At 43.9% G+C, this 20910-nt stretch overlaps 1 protein-coding gene across 2 annotated transcripts in view; it reads left to right on the top strand.

Moving 5' to 3' along the window:
- The window catches only part of MMEL1 (membrane metalloendopeptidase like 1), a 1016153-nt gene that overhangs the window by 754282 nt on the left and 240961 nt on the right, over window positions 1-20910 (top strand). For both annotated transcript variants that reach the window (XM_086921554.1, XM_086921553.1), the window contains exon 6: window positions 20030-20125. In XM_086921554.1, coding sequence (XP_086777680.1) covers window positions 20030-20125 — 96 coding nt within the window. The remainder of the gene's footprint in view (window positions 1-20029; window positions 20126-20910) is intronic.

The following is a 20910-nucleotide window of genomic DNA, read 5'->3' as shown; positions in this document are numbered from 1 at the left end:
CAAGGATGAGGACTTCCGTCTTGTCTGAGTTCAGTTTCAGGCGGCTGTTCCTCATCCACTCGACTACGTCTTTCATCCCTTCGTGTAGGTTGGTTCTGGCGGTTCCTGGGTCGTTGGTGAGGGAGAGGATCAGCTGGGTGTCGTCGGCGTAGGAGATGATGTTGAGGTTGTGTTGGCGTACGATGGCTGCGAGGGGGCTCATGTAGACGTTGAAGAGGGTGGGGCTGAGTGATGATCCTTGTGGTACGCCGCATATGACTTCGGTGGCCTTGGATCTGTACGGGGGGAGGCGGACTCTCTGGGTTCTTCCGGTGAGGAACGAGATGATCCACTCCAGTGCCTTCTCTTGGATTCCGATGTTGCTGAGGCGCTGCACTAGGGTGCGGTGGCAGACCGTATCGAATGCTGCGGAGAGGTCCAGGAGGATGAGGGCCGCTGTTTCCAGTTGTCGAGCAGGGCTCGGATGTCGTCAGTGGCTGCGATGAGGGCGGTCTCGGTGCTGTGGTTGGCGCGGAAGCCGGACTGCGAGTGGTCGAGGCTGGTTGGGCGAGCGCAATTGGTGATCCACTGTGTGAGGTTGTTGGCTGCTTGGTTGGGGTCCGTTGAGCTGGCGGGCGGGTTCTGGCTCAGTGAAGTGGTGAGCTGGTCGGTGGTGATCTTGTTCCAGTTCCTGCGGGGAACCTGTTGCGGGTGGTGGTGAGTCGTGGTCTTTCTGAAGCTGAAGTGGACGCAGCTGTGGTCTGTCCAGTGGAGTCCGGTGGAGTGGCTGAAGGAGATGTACTTGCTGGAGGAGAAGACTGGGTCAAGCGTGTGTCCTGCGTAGTGGGTGGGGGTGTTCACCAGTTGCATGAGTCCGAGGTTGGCGAGGTTGTCCAGCAGGGTGGTGGTGGTGTTGTCGTTGTTGTTCTCCAGGTGGAAGTTGAGGTCCCCTAGGAGGATGTAGTCAGCGGAGGCGAGGGTGTGCGGGCTGATGAAGTCTGCGATGTCTTCGCTGAAGTGTGTGCGAGGTCCTGGGGGTCTGTAGATGAGGGTGCCTCTGAGTGTGGTCTTGGGGTCGGTGTGTATCTGGAAGTGAAGATGTTAAGCGGCTGTGAGGGTGTCTTCTGAGTTGGTCGTGATGCGGATGGTGTTCTTGTGGACGATGGCGATGCCTCCTCCTGTCTCGTTGACGCGGTCTCTCCGGGTGATCTTGTATCCGTCCGGGATGGCGACGGCGATGTCGGGCGCTGAGGAGGCATTCATCCATGTTTCCGTGAGGAAGGCGACGTCTGGAGATGTGGTGTCGAGCAGGTTCCAGAGTTCCACGGCGCTCCCGAAGATGAAAAATGGCTTGCAAACAGGTCAAGCAAGCTACTACGCATGCTCGCGGAGCTATGCGTAGTTCGCGGAGTGCAAGTACATCTTCGCGTAGCTCGCGGAGTGCGGCTACGCGAACTACGCCCAGGCTTACTACATACAACTGGTGAAGCAAAATCAGGAGGAGAGAGAGTCAGCTAAAGGACGTAGTACGGCAGGTGATTATCAGAGGAGTTGAAGGAACCAGGAAGATGGAGTTGGGGGTTTTGATAAAGTGCTTGCTAAATAGGTGGAACCTAAGCTAGATACATCATTTAAATGTACCTCTGTAAAGCACTCATAAGATATTGTTTGTCTCACATTCGCTCCTATTCAAACAGCCTTCATGGGCATTCAAATAAATGTAGGCAGGAGGTGAATCAACAATGATCATTTTTATCCACTGCCCATTTTTCCTGGCACACGATTTTAAATTTTCTGATAGCTTTCATCTTTTCTGATATGCTTTCAAACATTTTAGTTGGTGTTTGGCATAATTTATCTTTTAAATACTTTTAAACTACAGGCACCACAGTCATATTTAGAAATGAATCAGTTCAATTCTGTTTTAAATACTCAAAATCTACAGCTATTAATTCAGATCTACTGCCCATGTTATGCTGTTCATTGTTTTTCTTTAACAAATACCTCAAATTGATTGAGTGCCAATCCCTCTCATGAAGAACATAATCCCTCCTAAATTTCTTAATTTAAAGCCTGCCCCTGCTGTTAAAATAATATTATTCTTCTCCATAGTCTAACTTTATATCTGAAGTTTAAGTTTAGACCTGAAATCTAACTTTAGACCTGAAGTCTAAATTTAGTCTTCAGGTCTAAACTTAGGGCCCGATTCAAAAAGGTAACTTTAGACCTGAAGTCTAAGTTTAGACCTGAAGTCTAACTTTAGAACAGTAGTCTAAATTTAGGCCTAAAGTCCAACTTCGGATCTGAAGTCGAACTTTAGACCTGAAGTCTAAGTTTAGACTTCCGGTCCAAACTTAGCGCCCCATTAGGATGTCGGGCGGATCGCCACTGCCCGCATGGCGGTGGCGATTCTCCCGCCATCCCGCCACAAGTTGACTGGGCGAAAAGGAGTTTAATATGGTGGCGGTGTCTGTTAGACACCACCAACCATATTATGATAGGGGCGGACACATGCCTTTCCGTGGCGGCAATGCCGCCATGCAAAGGCATGTGGGAATCACTTGCGGGGGCCCATAGCGTACCCCCATGGATTCTGGGGGGTGGGGGGGTGCACATGGGGGGGTACCTCTGGTATCCCCCTGCATTTCAATATACAAAGTGGCATGCATCTTGCGGTGCCTGTCACGTTGTACATTGAACCGCTTGAGTGCATTTTTAGCATTGCGGCGGGCGGTGCTTTTAGCACCACCTGGCACAATGTTAAAAATACGGGATGCGCCCGCCACTGTGGTGGGCGCATCCTAATGGCCTAAGCGGGACCGCCGCCCTTATGGCGGGCGATCCCTTTTTGCATCCGGAAGTCCGCCCGCCATCCTAATGACCCCCTAAGTCTTCAGGCCTAATTTAATTTGTGAATCAGGCTCTTAGGGGCCATATTTATCAAGCCTTTTACGATTCGTTAAGGCCGAAAATCGCAAACAGCCTTTTTTCCGATTTTGAAATGTATGAAAAATTAGCAAAATAAGGAATTGTAAAAAATTGCGATTCCTTATTTTGCTTAAACATTTAAGGAATTACAGTTTTGCGATTCCTTAAATGCTATGTATGAAGCTTTTCAAAATTGCGAATTCAGGTTTAGAAATCGCAAATTACCACCAACTTGTAGTTTGTGGTAATTTGCGATTTCTTGTAAATATGCACAATTGTGCATGTGTGAGGGTGGCATTTGACGCACATACATGCCCATTGGGCATGTATGTGCGCCATATGCACACTCATGTAATTTTCAGGGGTGCAACAGGGTGTCCTTGAGACACCCCTGCACCCTTGAAATAATTCTTAAATTGTGATTAGCAAATTGCGAATTCGCAAATTGAGAGTTTTCACAGTTATTTCTATGGGCCTCCTGGCCCATAGAAATGAATGGTAAATTGGGCCATATGTATTATAGATCCGTTTTACGATTTCTAAATAGCGAGTTTTAAGGAATCACTATTTAGAAATCGCAAAACGGTATGTATGAAAAAATCGCATTTTTATGGCAATTCCTTAATCTTCCTTATTTGCGAATTCGCAAGTTGCGAATTCGCAAATAAGGAATAATTTCCCATTCATTCCTATGGGCCAGGAGGTGATTGTATAATGCATTTCATTTTGCGATTCGCAATTTGCTAATCGCAAAATGAGATTGATTTCAAGGGTGCAGGGGTGTCTCAAGGACACCCTGCTGCACCCCTGAAATCAGCATGTGTGTGCATATGGCGCACATACATGCCCTATGGCCATGTATGTGCGTCACATGCCACATTCAAAAATGCCAATTTGTACATTTTTACAAAAAATCGCAAATTACCACCAATTAAAAGTTGGTGGTAAATTGCGATTTCTTAAGCTTAATTCGCTATAGAAAAATGCTTCATAAATAGCATTTAAGGAATCGCAAAATTGCGATTCCTTAAATGCTATAGCAAAATAAGGAATCTCAAATTTACGCGATTCCTTTTGATGCGATTTTTTGATACATATAAAAAAATGCAAAACAGCCTTTTGTGACTCACAAAGGCCGGAATTCGCCGAATTCCGGCCTTTGCAAATTGAAAAAGGCTTGATACATATAGCCCTAAATTCCTTATTTGCGAATTCGCAAATTGCGAATTCGCAAATAAGGTATAATTGGAAATCGCTAAAAAATAGCGATTTTCTACATACATAGCATTTTGCGATATCTAAATAGCGATTCCTTAAAAATCGCTATTTAGAAATCGTAAATGGTGATGATCATATATATGGCCGTTAGTGTTTCCAGAAGCAAAGCATCTTTCTCCGTAGGCCCCAGTGCCTCATAATAATGGCAAGAATTTTGGCTAAATAGGGTACATTAGTAGACGAAGGGTATCATATGTATGACAGCCATACGTAAAGTTTAATCCTGATATGCCTCAAGTGGGAACTATTGTAGGTTATTTTGAACTTGTGATGTGGGGCACAAATACAAAATTGACTTTAGTAGGGAGAAAAGCCTTAAATGGAATAAACGTGGACTGTGGGATACAGGCAAGAATGGAATTACTTCTACTGAATTGAGTTATGATGAGTTCATGGGCAGTAGCTTTTTTTGATTTCAAAGAATTTTATTTTATAAAGAAGCTAAAAAGAAGAAGAGGTACATAATACAATAAATATGATACAATTGACACCAGATAAAAAAAAACAATCAGAGGCTAAACTTTAAGAATAAGCACAGGAAATGTAGTCCTAAATAAACGTAGCCTGCCATAAACAGAAAAATGAAGTAGGTAAGGGAAAATGAGTGTCTTATACAGAATCAATAATCAAAAGTATCACTATCAGCTGGTATAATCAGGGCAAGGGAGGGAAAGAAAAAAGAAAGAAGAAAGAAAGAGAGAATAAGAGAAAATATGGAAAGGGAAAGAAGACAGGAAAGGAAAAGAAGAAGAAGGGAAAGTAGGATTTCCAACGGACTAACCCGACACATAAGACGCCATTCAACCAGACAAAACAAAAGGATATTGTGCAACCAACCCTTTTGATGACAAATCCATATAGTTATCCAATGCCTTCCAAACCCCACTAGAAATAGATGGAGAAAGGTGAGCATGATCAACCGAAGTGTGAGCACTACGCAAAAAGGAAACCCACGCCCACCAAGTATGATAAGAAACAGAGGAAAAGGATTTCCATTCCATAAGGATGACTTTCACTGCAATAGTCAAAAGGAGATCCATCAAGTGTAATTCCATGGGATCCAAGGGAAGAGGAACAGGGGCAGCCAATGGTCCTAATAGAATTAATGGAAAAGAGAGTTGGAACTCAATACCAAAGATGAGAGTGAGATGTTTATTAATGAGGTCCCAAAAAGGCTAGAGAAGGGAACATTCAAAAAACATATGCGGAAAATAGCCCGTCAATAAGCCACAGCTCCAGCATAAATTATCATCTTTGAGATTGAGCGAATGTAAACGAACAGGCGTCCAATGAAGAAGGTTGATGGAGAAAAATTTAGATTGCATTAATGATGGGGCGATTTTATTGCGAAGAGAAAGTTTACCAATCAGCTGCCAGGTGTCTGAAGAAATATGATCAGTAACTCCTTGATCAAAATGATGTAACCATTTTTGTTGAGCAACCGTATGCGTGGGTAATGAAACAGATGATAAAAATGTATACATTTTGGAGGCTACGTGACCAGATTTAGTCCAGATATGAAAGAGAGAAATGGTAGGAGAGGTAGGATGAAGACGTACCTTAGCAAGTGCCACTTTAATTTTAAGAAAAGTATAAAAATCTAAGTTAGTTAAAGAATGTTGTTGAGCCAAGGTAGAAAAGGGTAATGGCTCATTATTAGAACCATAAAGATGTTTAACAAGCGAAATCCCCTTAGCTGCCCAATAGTACATGAGAGTGGGAGTAATATTAAGTTTAATTTTAGAATTCCGCCAAATAGACGACCACCTAGATTTATGTATGGGCAGTAGCTTTGAGTTGCTGAGGAGGTCAGGAGGTGTTTGTTATTAGTGAGCAACGAAATATAGCTGCAGGTTAGACTATCGAATTAATGTGAGGTACAAGCAATGCAGCATCTGCAGTGAAGGCCTGGGGCTTGACTGCAAAAGTGAGTGAGTGGTAAAGTCCATCAACATTGACTTCAGTTTGTATAAAGGGGGCCAGATTTGAGATTTGGGAGAGCTAAATATGAACGGTGTGTTTTGTGTATGTTTAACACTGTACATTTCTCAGACCTCCAAAGATGTTGTTTGTTGGTCATCTTCTTAGTATGAGGATGTCTCCTTGAGGAGGTCCTTAAGTAGAGTTGCACATATTCAGCTTACTTGTGTATAGTTCCTCTGAAATGCGCCAGTGCACTGCTTAGGGGATCAAGGTTTAAGCTATACATTGTTGGAGCCTTATGGAATGCTGTATTTACGAGCTGAGCGAGCTGAGCTGAGCAGTCCAAGATGTGTTTTTCAATCTTCACAAATTGGTCTTAGTATAAAAAAACAAGAGCATAACCATCTTAAGAAATGATCACAGAAGCCCCTTTTCTTCGTATGCATTAAAAAGCTGATCCATATAGAGAGTGACAATTTAATAGCGGATGAAAGGTCCAGGAACATTAGTAGACATGATCATCTACCATATGAAGCTTGTTAACAAGTACCTTTAATTGGGATGTTTTGGAGCAGAGCCATGAGTTAAAACCTGTGTGCATTCAGTGAGCAAGTGGATTGTGTTATATAATTAGTTTGTTGTTTAGACATACAGATTTGGCGGATTTTCCATGTCAGAGCATGTTGGAAACAAGCTTAAAGTTAGCTGAGATGTTTGCATCACAATTAGTTTTTTTCAGGATTCAGGCAATTGCACTGATTTTCATGAGGTGGGAAAGGTATACTGGGAGAGCAAGGTGTTGATTATTAAGCACTAGGCATTTTCAAAAAGACGAAAATTAAACCTTATGATATTGGCCCAGAGGACATCTTGGTATGATTTTGTGTACTCTACCTTTCTACAAGAGTGTACTTAAGAGGTATCTTTTCCTATGCTACTAGGGTACTTGATAAAGGTTATTGTAAGGATAATATCCTGAAACCAATGAGCATTTCATATGTCATTGTTTGTCACTAGAAGGCCATTATAAAACTCTATCAAATAGTTATGAAGGAAGGTGCAAAGGCATGGAAATACTTTAATTGTGAAATTCATTAATACTGTTTTGAAATCACTGTCGAACCTCAGATAGACTGATAATAAATGCTTGTTAAAAATGTTTGGTGTAATGCCCAAATGCTGAGAAAAACAAATCATATTTGCTACTATATACTTTTTTTGGTATTTCCCCTTATATTGCACATTTCTTTATTTCATTATATGCTAATATATCAACATAAAGAAATATATAATATAGTCTTATATTTTATGAAGGGATCAATATTACCGACTATTCATATGATATGGTCCACTGTAACAAAATACATTTTCAAAGGTTAAGTCCGATTAGTGAAAGATAATGACTTTTAGTTATTATTTTTATTCACTTGTAAAATTCTTTTTTATTGTATTATTATTTATCCTACGACATTCATTTATGATTGATTAGAATGAAATTGTATAATGCATGGAATTGTATTGACACTTAATGCCCAATCAAATATACAGAACAGGGAGTAGGATATTGTTGATAGCGAGTAAAAAGAGGAATTAATTGCATTTGAGGAAGATGGAGTAGAATTGCATAGAGTGTACATATTGGCATGAATGACTTTTAAGATGGCACCCAGTGAAGTAGGAGAGGCAGACATGTCTTTCTCAATGAAGTTAGCTTTAGCGTCAGAATGGTTGGTTTGCATTCTTTCCTGATGACTTTGTGAATAGGTGAGCCGAGGCCACTACAACTCTATTCAGGGTGTGCAGCTTTATGATTAGTTGGAAATAAGAGAGTCACTCAACCAGGGTGGGTTTGATTAATCTGATGGTATTTAGGTTTATGGGGAACATTTAAATTGGTGGTATCCTGAATAATCTTTTTGGGCTGTAGTAGGACAGCCTTTGAGTCATGTACCTGCAGCTCTCCCATGGTGGATATTGATACTCGTCACTGTTAGTCATCTGTAGAAAATACCCACTAACTAATTAATAGATTTTTAGTTAGACTAATTTTTTGCAGATTCATGGAAATGTATTTTATGTGCAAATCTGGCATGACTCTGCCCCCAGAGAACAAACGTTAAACACCACTAGTGCCGTATCACAAGTATGTTTCTATTTACACTACAAACTAATTATCAGGCATGAAACTTTTGCCAGGATCTAATTTTATTTTGAGCTGTTTTGTCTTTTTCCTTTTCAGGATTATTGTTTCTTAGAGTAATTTTATGCAGCGAACAGTTCTAGAGATTTTACCAATTTTAAAATTATTGAATTGTTACGTTTCAAATATTTCTCCATTTCACCTAACATCACTCTCTCTCCTTTATTCTCATTTTCCTATTTCCTTTACATGTATGCTAACCCTTGATACTGTGTAAGATAGTAATATTTATTTAGCCATTCTTCAAATGATTAGTTTTATTTCATATGCTCTTGGTATATGTATCTGTGCTACGTTGTACAATCTACTTGTTCTCTAATTTGTCGCAAGCATATTTCAATGTATAAAAAATACACACACGTCTTTAGTACATTTAGATTTTGCAATGTTTTGTAGCTTTTGACAAAATATCCAACCTGAAGTACTTTTACAATGCAGTTTTTTAAGGATGTTCTTTGTCATAATTCTGACAAAGGAACTAGATCAACCTTGTAGAGGTCTGCAGCAATAAGATGATAGAATTCTTGGGTCTGATTATGGTGGCAGTCGGACAATCATGGGACCACCATCGCTGCGGGAAATTACGATTCGACCGCCATGGAGGCAGTCAGAAACATGCCTTTTTGCATTGAGGCTTGTGCTGCGGCCCAGAAAAGGTCCGCAGCACAAGTCCCAATGTATGTATGTATGTATTTATTGCTTATTGAGCGCAGCTGTCACCCAAAGGGTATCCTGGCGCTGAGACCTATCCATGCATCTATTACATAAGCTACATTACTCTGGGGAACAAGTAAGTTTTGAGGTCCTTTTTAAAAGTAAGCAGATCAGGGCGACTCCTCAATGCCAGAGGGAGAGTATTCCACAGCGTGGCAGCCGTAAAACTAAAAGCGCGACCACCCATTCTCATTCTATTGATTTTAGGGACTTTTACCAGGAACGCCGAAGACAATCTTAGAGGTCTGGCTGCCTGATACCAGAGGAAGATATTCTGAAGAGGTATTGGTCCCAGTCCATGCAGGGCCCTAAAAACAAGGCAGAGAGCTTTAAACGCAATTCTCTGCTGGACTGGGAGCCAATGCAAATCGGCCAAAGCTGCCGATGAAGAGGCGGACCGCGGTCGAGACAAGGCCAATTTAGCGGCCATATTCTGGATCCTTTGGAGCTTTAGGACCAATGCCAAAAGGCATGTTTGTAAACATCCCTGCACCCTGTCGCAGTCACCATGCGGTGCCTGCCAAACGATGCAGGGATGTTTAGGTGGCACCACAGGTGACCCCCAGGGTTCCTAGACGGAGGACCATGAAGTACAAGGGCACTGCTAGGAGCCCCAAAAAAGCCTTTCTGCCAGCCTCGTCACATCGGAAGAACCAATGTGAAATGGCTGGAGTAACGGTGGATCGTAATCCCCCTGGGGTACCTGAGAAGGCACCACCACCATTGTGGGGAATGCGATCCAACTGACCGCCCGACGGAAGCTGTCAGTCGGTCCCTGGGGCAATGTGGTCCTACCAACCCCATCGTAATACGGCAGTCTGACCGCGGTTATAGATGCCAGTGGGACCGACACCGACTGCATGTCGGTGTCGGTCCCACCGACATGGTGATCAGCCCCATAATTCTTAAAGTCCTGGATATCGTTTTCAATGGTAAGGAGATCTGTGAATTGGCCCCTACAACCTCAAACGAAAAATCTCATCTTGCCAAATATGTTAAAATGTGAACTCTTTAAAGATGCTTTTAAACAAAAAATGTTCATGACCACATGGTAAAGCCGATTAAGGTGGATTCAAACAGAGAACTCTACAAAGTACTTGCAAACTACAACCACAGCCCCAACACCCTCAATATACTACCATCTTTTACACATACATGCTTCTAACTAGACCATGTAATTGCCATTGCAAAGGTCCCAGTAGTACTTCTTACATTCTCAAAGCATAGATGTCATCTCAAATCCTATCTTCTCCAACCCAAAATTGTATGTTTAGTAAATATATGAATGTAGGTATAGTCACTTCAAAATAAACAAAGAACAATTGTTGGTGCTGAAGAATATCCCTTAAATATGTAAATCACCTTGATGTAAATTAATATTACAGACTGTTCTTTCACATAGGTGTCTTGTAGACTAAAGGAAGAAATACAGCAAAATACAATTTATGTATCTATCTACAACTATAATATTGTTTATAAAACATGGGATTCTGCAAACCCTGTATAAATGCCCATCTCTAATTTCATTATAATCGGCGACTTGTGGCGCACCCCAGTCACGGATTATACAGAAAACACGTCAGAACTCAACTGTAATAACTTATTACAGTTTAGTTCTGATGTCACAATGACTGCTGCCAGAGCCAGCACCCGAGGTGAAAGGCAGGCCAGGTCATGGAGCATAAATAAAGCAGCTATTTAAAGCTACAAAAAAAAAATATTGTTTTGTCTTTGTTCTGCTCTGTTTTGTAGAAGACAGCATATTTTCAGCTTTTGCGCCCTTTATATAATTATAGAAAAGTTAAAACCTTTCATCATAATACAAGATCGTAAAAATACGCACTGATTAGTAGTCATCATGTTAATGCAATACTAATAGTATTATTCTCTTAATGGAAGATCACCAGTTTGTATTATTTCCCTCAAAATCTCTGTGCACTTAATATTTAATATTTTGTTTGGGTCAAAATACTGACCAGGTTAGAACACATAATTCAGTTTACCACCTAAAATGGCAGAGGTGTAGGGAGAGGGAGTTCTCCAATGGGACAAAGGTTTTACCTGTGGTGAAAAAAATAAGTGCAAATACAGGTTTTTTTAAATCGGACGTGGTATGACTGCAGGCGTCATCGCCTGAAAGGTCAGGACTTACTATGGTTTTGACCTCCCTTTCAAATTGCTACTAGTTTGACACTATTTTGTCCACAACTTATGAGAGGACAACGTTAATACATACTATATCGGCTGTATCATTGGTTGGTTCGCCAGTTGTGACAGTATAATAGAAGTACTACACTTGGACCGGACGGACTGTTATCTATTTACTGATAAACCTTGTGCTATTGGTTATTTCACCAGTTGTGACAGGAAAATAGAAGTACTACACTTGGACCTGTTGGATTGTTACTCAATTATTGACTCATCTAGCGATCCCTTTTGTGTTATTGGTGGAGTCACCATTTCTGAATATGTAACAAGAACGCTTCAGCACGTGTAGGAGTGTTATATGTTCCTTCCTTAAGTAACACCCCATGACTCATTATTGACCACTGTTGAAGATTATGCCCATATGGTGGCTGTCTGTGATTGTCACCCTACATTTGTGACCAGGCCTAACTCCTTCATCATCTGATTCCAGGACAGTATACATCCATTATTTCCTTGAAAAATGTGTCGGCAAGTCGTGTGCTTCGAAGTTTTAATGAAATGATTTTGGAATAAAAATGATCAAGACTGCTACATGCCTTGGATCCCTATATTTTAACTGCTGTCACTGATAATATTTTTAGATTGGGTTGAATGGGTCAACCTATACCCGTTGATGTGATTTACATTTTGTGAACTAAATTGTGACTACAGGTGTGCTGTCCAAGCCCTTTCTTTTGTCTTTGTTTTATGCACACTTTGTGTGCAATTAACACCGTTGGGTAATAGGTGTTGTTAGGGCCAATTGAGCACTCACTTTTAAACTCCAGTTGCATAATATACAAATTCCACGTCTACATCGTATTATTAGTACAGTAAGGTTAACGAATGTGCAGACGTTTCTCCACCAGAGAACACTACTAACTATTTTTGGTGATGTTAACAGTAGTTATTACATTGTTCCATTTGAAAAGTGTAACTTTGTTACATTTGTTTAATACCTGAAAATTAATGCTTCCCTGAAGCTGCAACTGTTACGACTTTCCGGCACTGCTCATGGAATTCTTTGTAAAATCCAAGAAAGTCAGACATTTGGTACAAGCATGAAATAACCTTGGAGGGGCAAATCAGATTTCTGACTTTCCTTGTGAACATCGGAACGATAATCCTTTTCATAATTGACTTCTTGCAAATAAAAGTTTGTGTTCCAGGAAACATTCTTCAGTAAACTGCTTACAAAAATGCTAGATAACTGATAATTGCTTTGTTAAAATTCAAATTTAGCTGGTTTGCATTCCAAAGCTTTTTGTTTTTTACGGATTGTGGTGCTTATACCTTTTAAGAGAAAAATGCATGGAAGAATGCTGCAAATGTCTCTTTTCAGGCTTGGTGGTCTGGTATTTGCTACAACCATAGACTTGACAGAGCTTATGTATACCCTGTTCAACTTGCCATCAAACGAGACTTATTATGGTTACCTGTTACTGAATTTTTGAATGTCTCTGCTAAATCTCATCCATTACATACCGCTTCTTGTGAAGAAGATTTAAAACCCCCATGATATGTTTATATTTCTCAATTTCATATACTACATGGTTATTTCTCCTTATTATGTAATAACCTATGTTGAATTTCTACTAAATTTGTATATGGCTGAGATACCCGCCACCCCCTCTCAACACAATCCCCAAAGGAGGGAAACCGGAAACAGTTCTTGAAGTTTTTGGAAGTGGGAGGGAGTGACCCTCCCGGCCGTATTTATTAAAACAAAAAATTTAAAACATTTAAACATTAATGTACAATTTCATACCACATTGCGATGTTTGGCTAACCTTAACAGATTCTCTAATACAGAGGTTCTCCTAGCCGAACTAACATCCTACAAAACATTTACTTGAAATATTGAAATTGTACATCCTAACGTTTAAGGGCCAACGGCAAGGTCGTAACCGGTGTCAAGATCCCTAACCAGACATACCCCCCCCCACTTGGGAGGGGCGACAGCACTGAGGCGTACTCAAGTGCAACTACTACCAATTTCCCTTGACTTGACGGGGGCACTTATCAACTCGACGCCAGTTAAAGGTCGTTCGAAGACTCGTGTGAGGTATCTAGAAGGTATCGAAGACCTCCCCCCAACCCCACACAACTTACCGCATCTGCCGTCGCAGATGTCACTGGCCCCGGGAAATTCCCCAGGAGGGGGCTGTAACCCCTCCTACACAGGAAGGGGCCTTGACCGCCTTTCCTCTTCTTTCGGTGACCCATCCTTAGAAGGGACCGCCTCCCCGTTGAGGGGCCAAAGGCCACCTCCCCCGAGCGCTCCCATCCGTGTTGGGTGACGCCCACTCATAGGGATCTTCCAATTAGTGCTCACCGATCATGACCTTACCGCCACAGGCCGGATAGTTGACCGGCTATCCGGACCCCCCACACAACTCCTACCTAAAGGTCATGTTTCAACGATTTTAACCATGCTAAGAAGTCTCCTAAGAGTAACTCATTCCCCACCCAAGACAAATGCACACCATCCCCCAAATACATACTGTCATCATTAATACAGCTATGAGAAATAGAATGCAATGTCCTGGAACGGAACAACCTACTCACTTTATTGTTAAGCTTTCTAACAGAATGGTTCAAAGCAGGAATAGAGATAGCCCCCCGCCACACCTTTCGTGGAATCAAATGGGACCACGCAATCGTGCACCCCGGAACTCTCCTCGCCAACCAACTTACAGTGGAAAGCATTGCCTCCAGGAGTAGTCGTCTACCGATGGTGACCAAATCATTGCCCCCAACATGCACTATAACTATAGACGGCGGTGACCTTGTCCGCCCTAACAAACCCTCGAAAAATGTTTGAAACTGGTCAATACAGAGACCGCCCCTTCCGTAGAAGGACATCCTGTACCCGTATTCCCCAGCTACGTGAATCATGTCACCTGCTTTGAATACGTCTGCGGCACGCCTCACGTATGAGTGGCCCACGACCCACACCTCCTTTTTCACAGCCGGTGATGTCTGACCGCTGGCCCGGTGTAGGGTCGACTGCATAGTCCGCCCCGCCTCGTAGGCTTGCGTAACTGAAAACCAAACAAAAACAAGAAGCGTGAGTACATTATTACAGCTTCACAACATGTGCAACCGCACGTATCTTTTATAACAATTGGAGGACCAACGCCCCACTCGTTTCACTTGCTCAACATTAAGACCCCTGGCTGTAGCTTCCGTAGCAGCCCCTATCCGAAAGGAATGGGTCCCAAATTCGCCCGGGTTCAAGCCCGCAGCGGCAATTGACATCGCAAGCACCCGCTGAAACTGAAATTTCGTCAGTGGGGTGGCGTCAGCGTGTCTTAACAAAGTCCCCCCCCATGATGCCACCCTTCGTGCTAGGTAATCCTCTAAACACTTTACCGGACATATGGAGGACCCAGGAATCCTGCGTATGATGACGCAGTCACCCATCCCATCTTGATCAGTCTTGGACTTTACAAAGGAGACAGTCATTGTTTCTCCCCTGATCTGAACGTGTTCCTGGCACAAACCCCCCGCCACATCCAGTTTGTTCCTTGCAACTAGTTCGCTTACCCGCATCGCTCCGTGAAATGCTAGCGTAAAAGCGGCTCGGAACAGCACCGCCTCAAATTGAGATGAACATGTGGCCGGGAGTGTGGCCAACAACTGGGACAATCTATCCAAACCTATCGGGCGCCTTTCATCTACTCTGCGACCCTCAAGGCGTTGCCACCCACGCAGCGCTTTCTGTACAACGAAAGACGCTGTTGGGTCCTGGATAGCGTGTGCTCTGGCAACAAAGGAAATGGCAGCACGATGCCTCTGGGCCGTAGCCACCGATTTCCCAGCCCTACGTAAGGACATCAGGAAATTCACTACCCATTCCTCGTGACCCCAAAGTCGCTCTCTATCACTCCCCAAAAAGGCTAAATAGGCCCGAAACGCCCCTTCGTATGCCTTCCTCGTCCTTGGTGCTAGACTCTCTCCCACGAGGTGACGAAGTTCGGGGCACCGAGAGACCAGAGAGCTTCGGGAAAGGGTGCCGGCTCTGGGTCCGCTGAGGGGAGGAAACCCGAAAAAGCCTGCATTTGAAAACGAGACAGTGCGTCAGCCGCCTGATTCATCACCCCTGGAACATGCTTTGCTCTGAATAGCACGTTCAATTGCATACATAGTAAAACAATTTCCTTAAGCAGTCTTAAAATCAGTTTACAACGTGCTGCCTGACTATTGATGCACTCGACCACGGTCATATTGTCAGACCAAAATATGACAGAGTGATCTTTGAACCCATCGGGCCATGTTCTCAAGGCCACCAAGATGGGAAACAGTTCCAGGAAAGCAATATTACTCGTCAGACCATTCTCATGCCACCATGTCGGCCATCTTTGTGCCGACCATTTCGTGCCGAAGATGGCGCCAAAACCTATGCTTCCTGCTGAATCTGTCCATAGCCCCAGCTCTTCAGAAGACACGGCTGGTTCATTCCAGACGATTCTACCATTGAAGTCCGCCAGAAATGCTAACCAAATACGCATGTCCTGGCGGATCTCGGCCGATAGTCTCGTGCGATGATGGCACTCTTTAAGGCCGACCATCGCTTGGGCAATTGAACGGGAAAAGGGGCGGGCCATTGGTATTACCCTCAAGGCAAAATTCAACTGTCCCACCAACTGCTGTAATTGTTGCAGCGTAACTTTTGATGCATTTATACACACTTGCAGCGCAGCCCTGAACTTCAACACTTTCTCAGCTGGCAAACGGAAACACCCTTCAATGGAGTCCAACTCGATCCCCAGAAACTCGAGGCAAGTCGTAGGACCCACTGTTTTACCCGGCGCCAATGGCACACCAAACTGTTTCATTAACACACAAAATTCGGCCAAGGCCCGGCCACATTCAAGATCCCCGGCTGCCCCAAGAAACAGAAAATCATCAAGGTAGTGCATTACATCTTGGAAACCTGTTTTCTTTGTGAAGACCCATTGTAGAAAACTACTGAATTTCTCGAAATAAGCACAGGATATAGAGCACCCCATAGGCATACACCTATCCATGTAATAACAACCCTGAAACATGAATCCTAGGAGACGCTGGTCGTCTGGGTGTACCGGGAGCAATCGGAACGCTGACTCGATATCTGACTTCGCCATCAGCGCCCCGGGCCCCAGGCGATTCAAAATGGCTACGGCCTCATCGAAGGATGCGTACCGCACCGAACACACTTCTGGATCGATTGCATCATTTACGGAAAGACCTCGTGGAGCTGATAAATTATGAATCAGTCGGAACTCACCGGGGTCTTTCTTGGGGACTACCCCTAAGGGAGAACAAACAAAATTCTGGACCGGGGGTACACTAAACGGGCCGGCGACCCGACCTCGAGTCACCTCTTTCCGGATCTTATCCTGTACTACGGTCGTATGCTGCAGGACGGAAAGTTGATTTTTACACTTTTCCACACCCTGAAAGTCCCCTACCGGGATGCGGAAACCATACGAAAAACCGTTCCGCAGCACCCCAGCAGAGGTACGATCCGGGTATTCACTGAGCCAAGGAATCATCGCCAGGGTATCAATCGGAGTGGGTAAAGGCGCCCCTTGGACTATATTAGACCTGTTTGGCACCTCCTCTCCCCCCGTTATCACCCGTTCTGGCTCTGCACGAGGACTCAGGATGGGACGACCCACAACCACTACATTCATGTTTGAATTTACACGATCCCTGGGGTCTAGTACATTTACCTCTGTTGTAATTAAAGCAGAAACCCCTTTTTCCGGTATTGCCGGTAGGTTTCGAGTGATCGTCGGCACCCGTACCTGATCGAAAGGGCGTCCCCGCATATTGTCGGGAGGATTCGCCAACATTACTTCCCACCAACGGCATTTTCAACATTCCTGACTCCTTCATTTTATCCCAAGTCAAGGCATCATAACAATCCCAGGTTAAACTTTTATTATGCTCCTTTTCCTTTCTGAACAGATTATCGTAACAGAACCAATGATTACCCTGGTGCGATGTCGAGTACCCCATGATTCGTGATTGATAGATTGGGAACTCGGAAAGCAACTCAGGTCTACGTTCCCCCAAGATTGATGTAAAGATTCCCCAAGCATTGCCCCAATTGCCGATATTCTCATTCACTTTAAAGGCGGCCATTTTTGCGCGCCAAACACTCGGATGCATGAGATCCTTCTGACTCTTTACATGCTCTACCTCATAATGATCAACAAGCAATGAGAAAATGTTCACATACTCCCCCGCCCAAATCTTTTCCTTAATTGCCAAAGGAACATGTTGCCCCAACTTTTCTCTCCGAGAGGGTGTTGACTCATCCCTCGCGATCGGCAATGGCCGCTTACCTGCACCTGACGCTGCCTCTGTGGTCGCAATCGTCCCTGGTGTCTTGTCCCCTACTGCAGCCGGCACGGGCACCTTGGCTGCTTCCCGTTTCTCACGCAATTGCTTTATCAGCGCCTGCGCATCGACAGCCGTGGCGCCCTCGTTACCTTTACCCAACCACGCTGCCAATTGTGCTGCCAGCTCGGGCGGCATATCATCCTCGGACACGGGGGTGACCACAACGGGAATCGGATTCCCCTCCTCCGGCACGGGAGTTGGAGCCTCGAGCGGGGCACTGGGACCCGGGATGTCTTCACCCGCTGCCCCCCTCCTGGGCCTCTTGTTTTTCCCTCCCGGGGCTGCTCCCGCCAAAGGACGTTTTGGACCCCCTTCCTCATTCTTGTCCACCCGCTTCTTTAGCTCGGACATCTCCTTCATGAGAACACGCAGCATCTGGTCAGTAGTCATGCGCTTTCCCACCTTCTTCGGCATTCTCCAACAAAGTAACTGCAAAACAAACAAGAACGATTAAAACGCTCAAAATTGGCTCTTCGTTCCGTCTCGAGCTCACGTGCAGCGAGGAGGTGCAGCTTCCGAGCACAGGAACAAGAGGATGTCTTCTGGTCTTGCGTCCCTTTTTATCCATCTTCAGGGCGGGCGTAAACCCGCCCCTGCCTGCCCCGAGGGCGTGGCCGGCCGCGTCAGTGTCTTGGCCAGCCCACTCTAGGGCGGGAAAAAGCGCGCCCCGGCTACGCCGCTTCGGGCATACCAGCCGAGACGCGCCTCCCGCCCAAAATGGCTTCCCGGGTGGATCGAGGCACTCTGCCATACGTTCGGGGGGACCGAGTGGTCGCCCCTTTCCATTCTTACTGCATTTTTTTTTTAGAATTTTGTTCTGTGATTTCCCCTTCTTTTACTCCTCCCTCTTTCTTCTTTTCCTACTTCCCCTCTTTCGTTCTCCTTTGCTTTTTTCCTTTCTTCTCCTCGTTTCTTTTTTCCCTTTATATTGTAATTTCCTTCCTATGTGCCATGATTGCTATTCTTTTGCATTAAGAGTATATGATTTTATGTATTGCTATTTACTTTTCAATAAACTTCTTTTTTGAAACGTAAAAAAAAAGAGAGAAAAATGCATTATAAAAAAGGATCTCTGTTCCATTGAAACATAATCACATGAACTCTGTAGGGCTGTTGAGGCATTTTTTAGTCCTAGAGTTATTCAAAAAGTAGTTTTGAAATGCATAAGCGCTGCAATGGTCCCTTCCTCTGATCTATTCTCCATGATGTCTGTTGGAAAGTTGGAAGTCTAGGAATTGGAGCACTTTCTGATCTCATAGTCTAACCAGTGTTCAAAATATGAATCAATCTGACCAGTTTTGTCTGTCAGCAACTGCTACTGTTTAAAATAACATGATTGGTGATTACCTTTAGTCTTACTTTTTAAGCTGGTCCTATTGCTTGAAGAAGGGGCTGAGTGACGTTGTTAAAGTCTGACGCGACCAGGCAGATGCATATCTCTGGGTTTCTGAATCCTGCACAAGACACTTACCTTGGTGTTGCCCAATGTCTGGAGCGTTCTAAGTCTATTGAAATCCCAGGATGGGCATAGACAAACAGATTAAGCCTTGAAAAGTATAATATTTGGATTTGTAGATTGGAAGCTAATTAAAGACTTTAAACGAAGTAACTTTTTTAAAAAGTGGTAACAGAGCTTGTTTTGACATGATGTACTTTTAGTCTAACATTCAGAGAGGCCCCTTTGTCAACATACGGATTTACAAATGTTTATATTGGAGGCACCACTCGTGATCCACCCTCCACCTACAGGAGACCTGCATGGACCAGATGAGCAGTTGGGGAGGAGACTCGGGAAATCCTTTGAAAATATGGCCACCCCCTAAAAATGCTTTACATAAATGTATTATGAGGATGCCCAACCTCCTTTCTCTCTACCCATCTCTCCCTTCCTACAAATTGAAATAATAAGGCTTTCTGCAGCTGCAGTGCTCAGAAGCATCCGTGTCAGAGCTGCTGCCAGGTATAAAAGAAATCCACCGATTCTCTAATGTCTGTAAGACATAAAGGATTAGGATGAGATAGCAGGCAGCCATGACATGGTACCCAACATTTAATTGCTTCCTTTGGGCTTTTTGGGTCCAACAGAGTTTTAAAAGTAAGACAAAAGACGAGACATATCAGTGGATTCCATTAGGGGGTTGAGTGGTATCACAGCAATGAACACTCAGTTGGTTGTTCACTGTCGTGAGCCCACAGCAGTAAAATATTGGGAACAGACTGTACATAACACCACAGTTGCTGCTTTGGGAAACGGACACTCAAAACATTCGGTATTTACCCACAAGTTAGCTTATCCTTCAAGATGCATTTATGTATTCAACTGTTCTCATACTGTGGCAGAAGGAACTTTTCTAAATTGGAAGTAAGCTAACATCGACTTATATTGTCTGAAGTTTAACTATTATTCGTGTGCTTCTGTTCCAGGCTACATTGAACAAAGGGATTCCTCTCCTCTCCTCGAACTCATTGCCGTAGTTGGCGATTGGCCCGTGGCCGCTCCTCATTGGAATATCACCAAAGGTAACTATTGCACATGCAATACTGCTGCTCATGCTGACAAATAAAATCAGATAATCTTATCTTGTCTGAGGGAGCACAATATTGGGCTGTTATAGGTGATGGTTGATGAAGTTCAAAGGCATTGAGTCTGGCATTAGGGTATTCTGAGGTCAGTTCATGTCTTAGAGATTAATTTAAAATGTATGTTTCGGGTCTTGTCATCATTTACAATATATGTTTCATTTTATGTTCATGCCACGAGCAGTGTCAAAAATGTCATGAAGACTGGGCATGTTAAAGATGGCACTTCCAGCCCATGCAACCCTGAATATAGTACTCAGTGCACGACTGAGCATCTGCACCAACATCATAGCTCTAGTGTCTCCAGGCTTAGTCACCTGCAGGTTGTTCCAGAAACTGCCTGGAGCTCTGTCAGACCTGACATCATTGGCATGCCTCCCTTCCATTTTTGACGGATTACCTCCTCTGTTTTGATATGCTTTTGTTGGTTATATGTTTTGGGCACTGTGCCACTGCTAATCAGTGCCACAGTGCAAGTGCTCCCTATGTTAAATTGATATACTAATTGGAATCCATGATTGGGTTATTTGATTTTTCTGTCAGCCCCTAGTACAGTGCACCATGTGTGCCCAGGGCTTGTAAACCAAATGCTGCTGGTGGGCTTGCAGCACTGGTTGTGCCACCCACAGAAGCAGCTTGTAAAGTGTGTCTCAGGCCTGCCATTGCAAGGCCGATGTGCAGTCTAGCACTGCCATGTCGACTTGGCCAAGTGCACCCAACTGTCA

Source organism: Lissotriton vulgaris, chromosome 5 (genome assembly GCF_964263255.1).
Source record: "Lissotriton vulgaris chromosome 5, aLisVul1.2, whole genome shotgun sequence".
Classification (NCBI taxonomy): Eukaryota; Metazoa; Chordata; class Amphibia; order Caudata; family Salamandridae; genus Lissotriton; species Lissotriton vulgaris.
The sequence above is the reverse complement of the archived record's forward strand: the minus strand, read 5'-3'. Positions and strand labels throughout refer to the sequence as shown.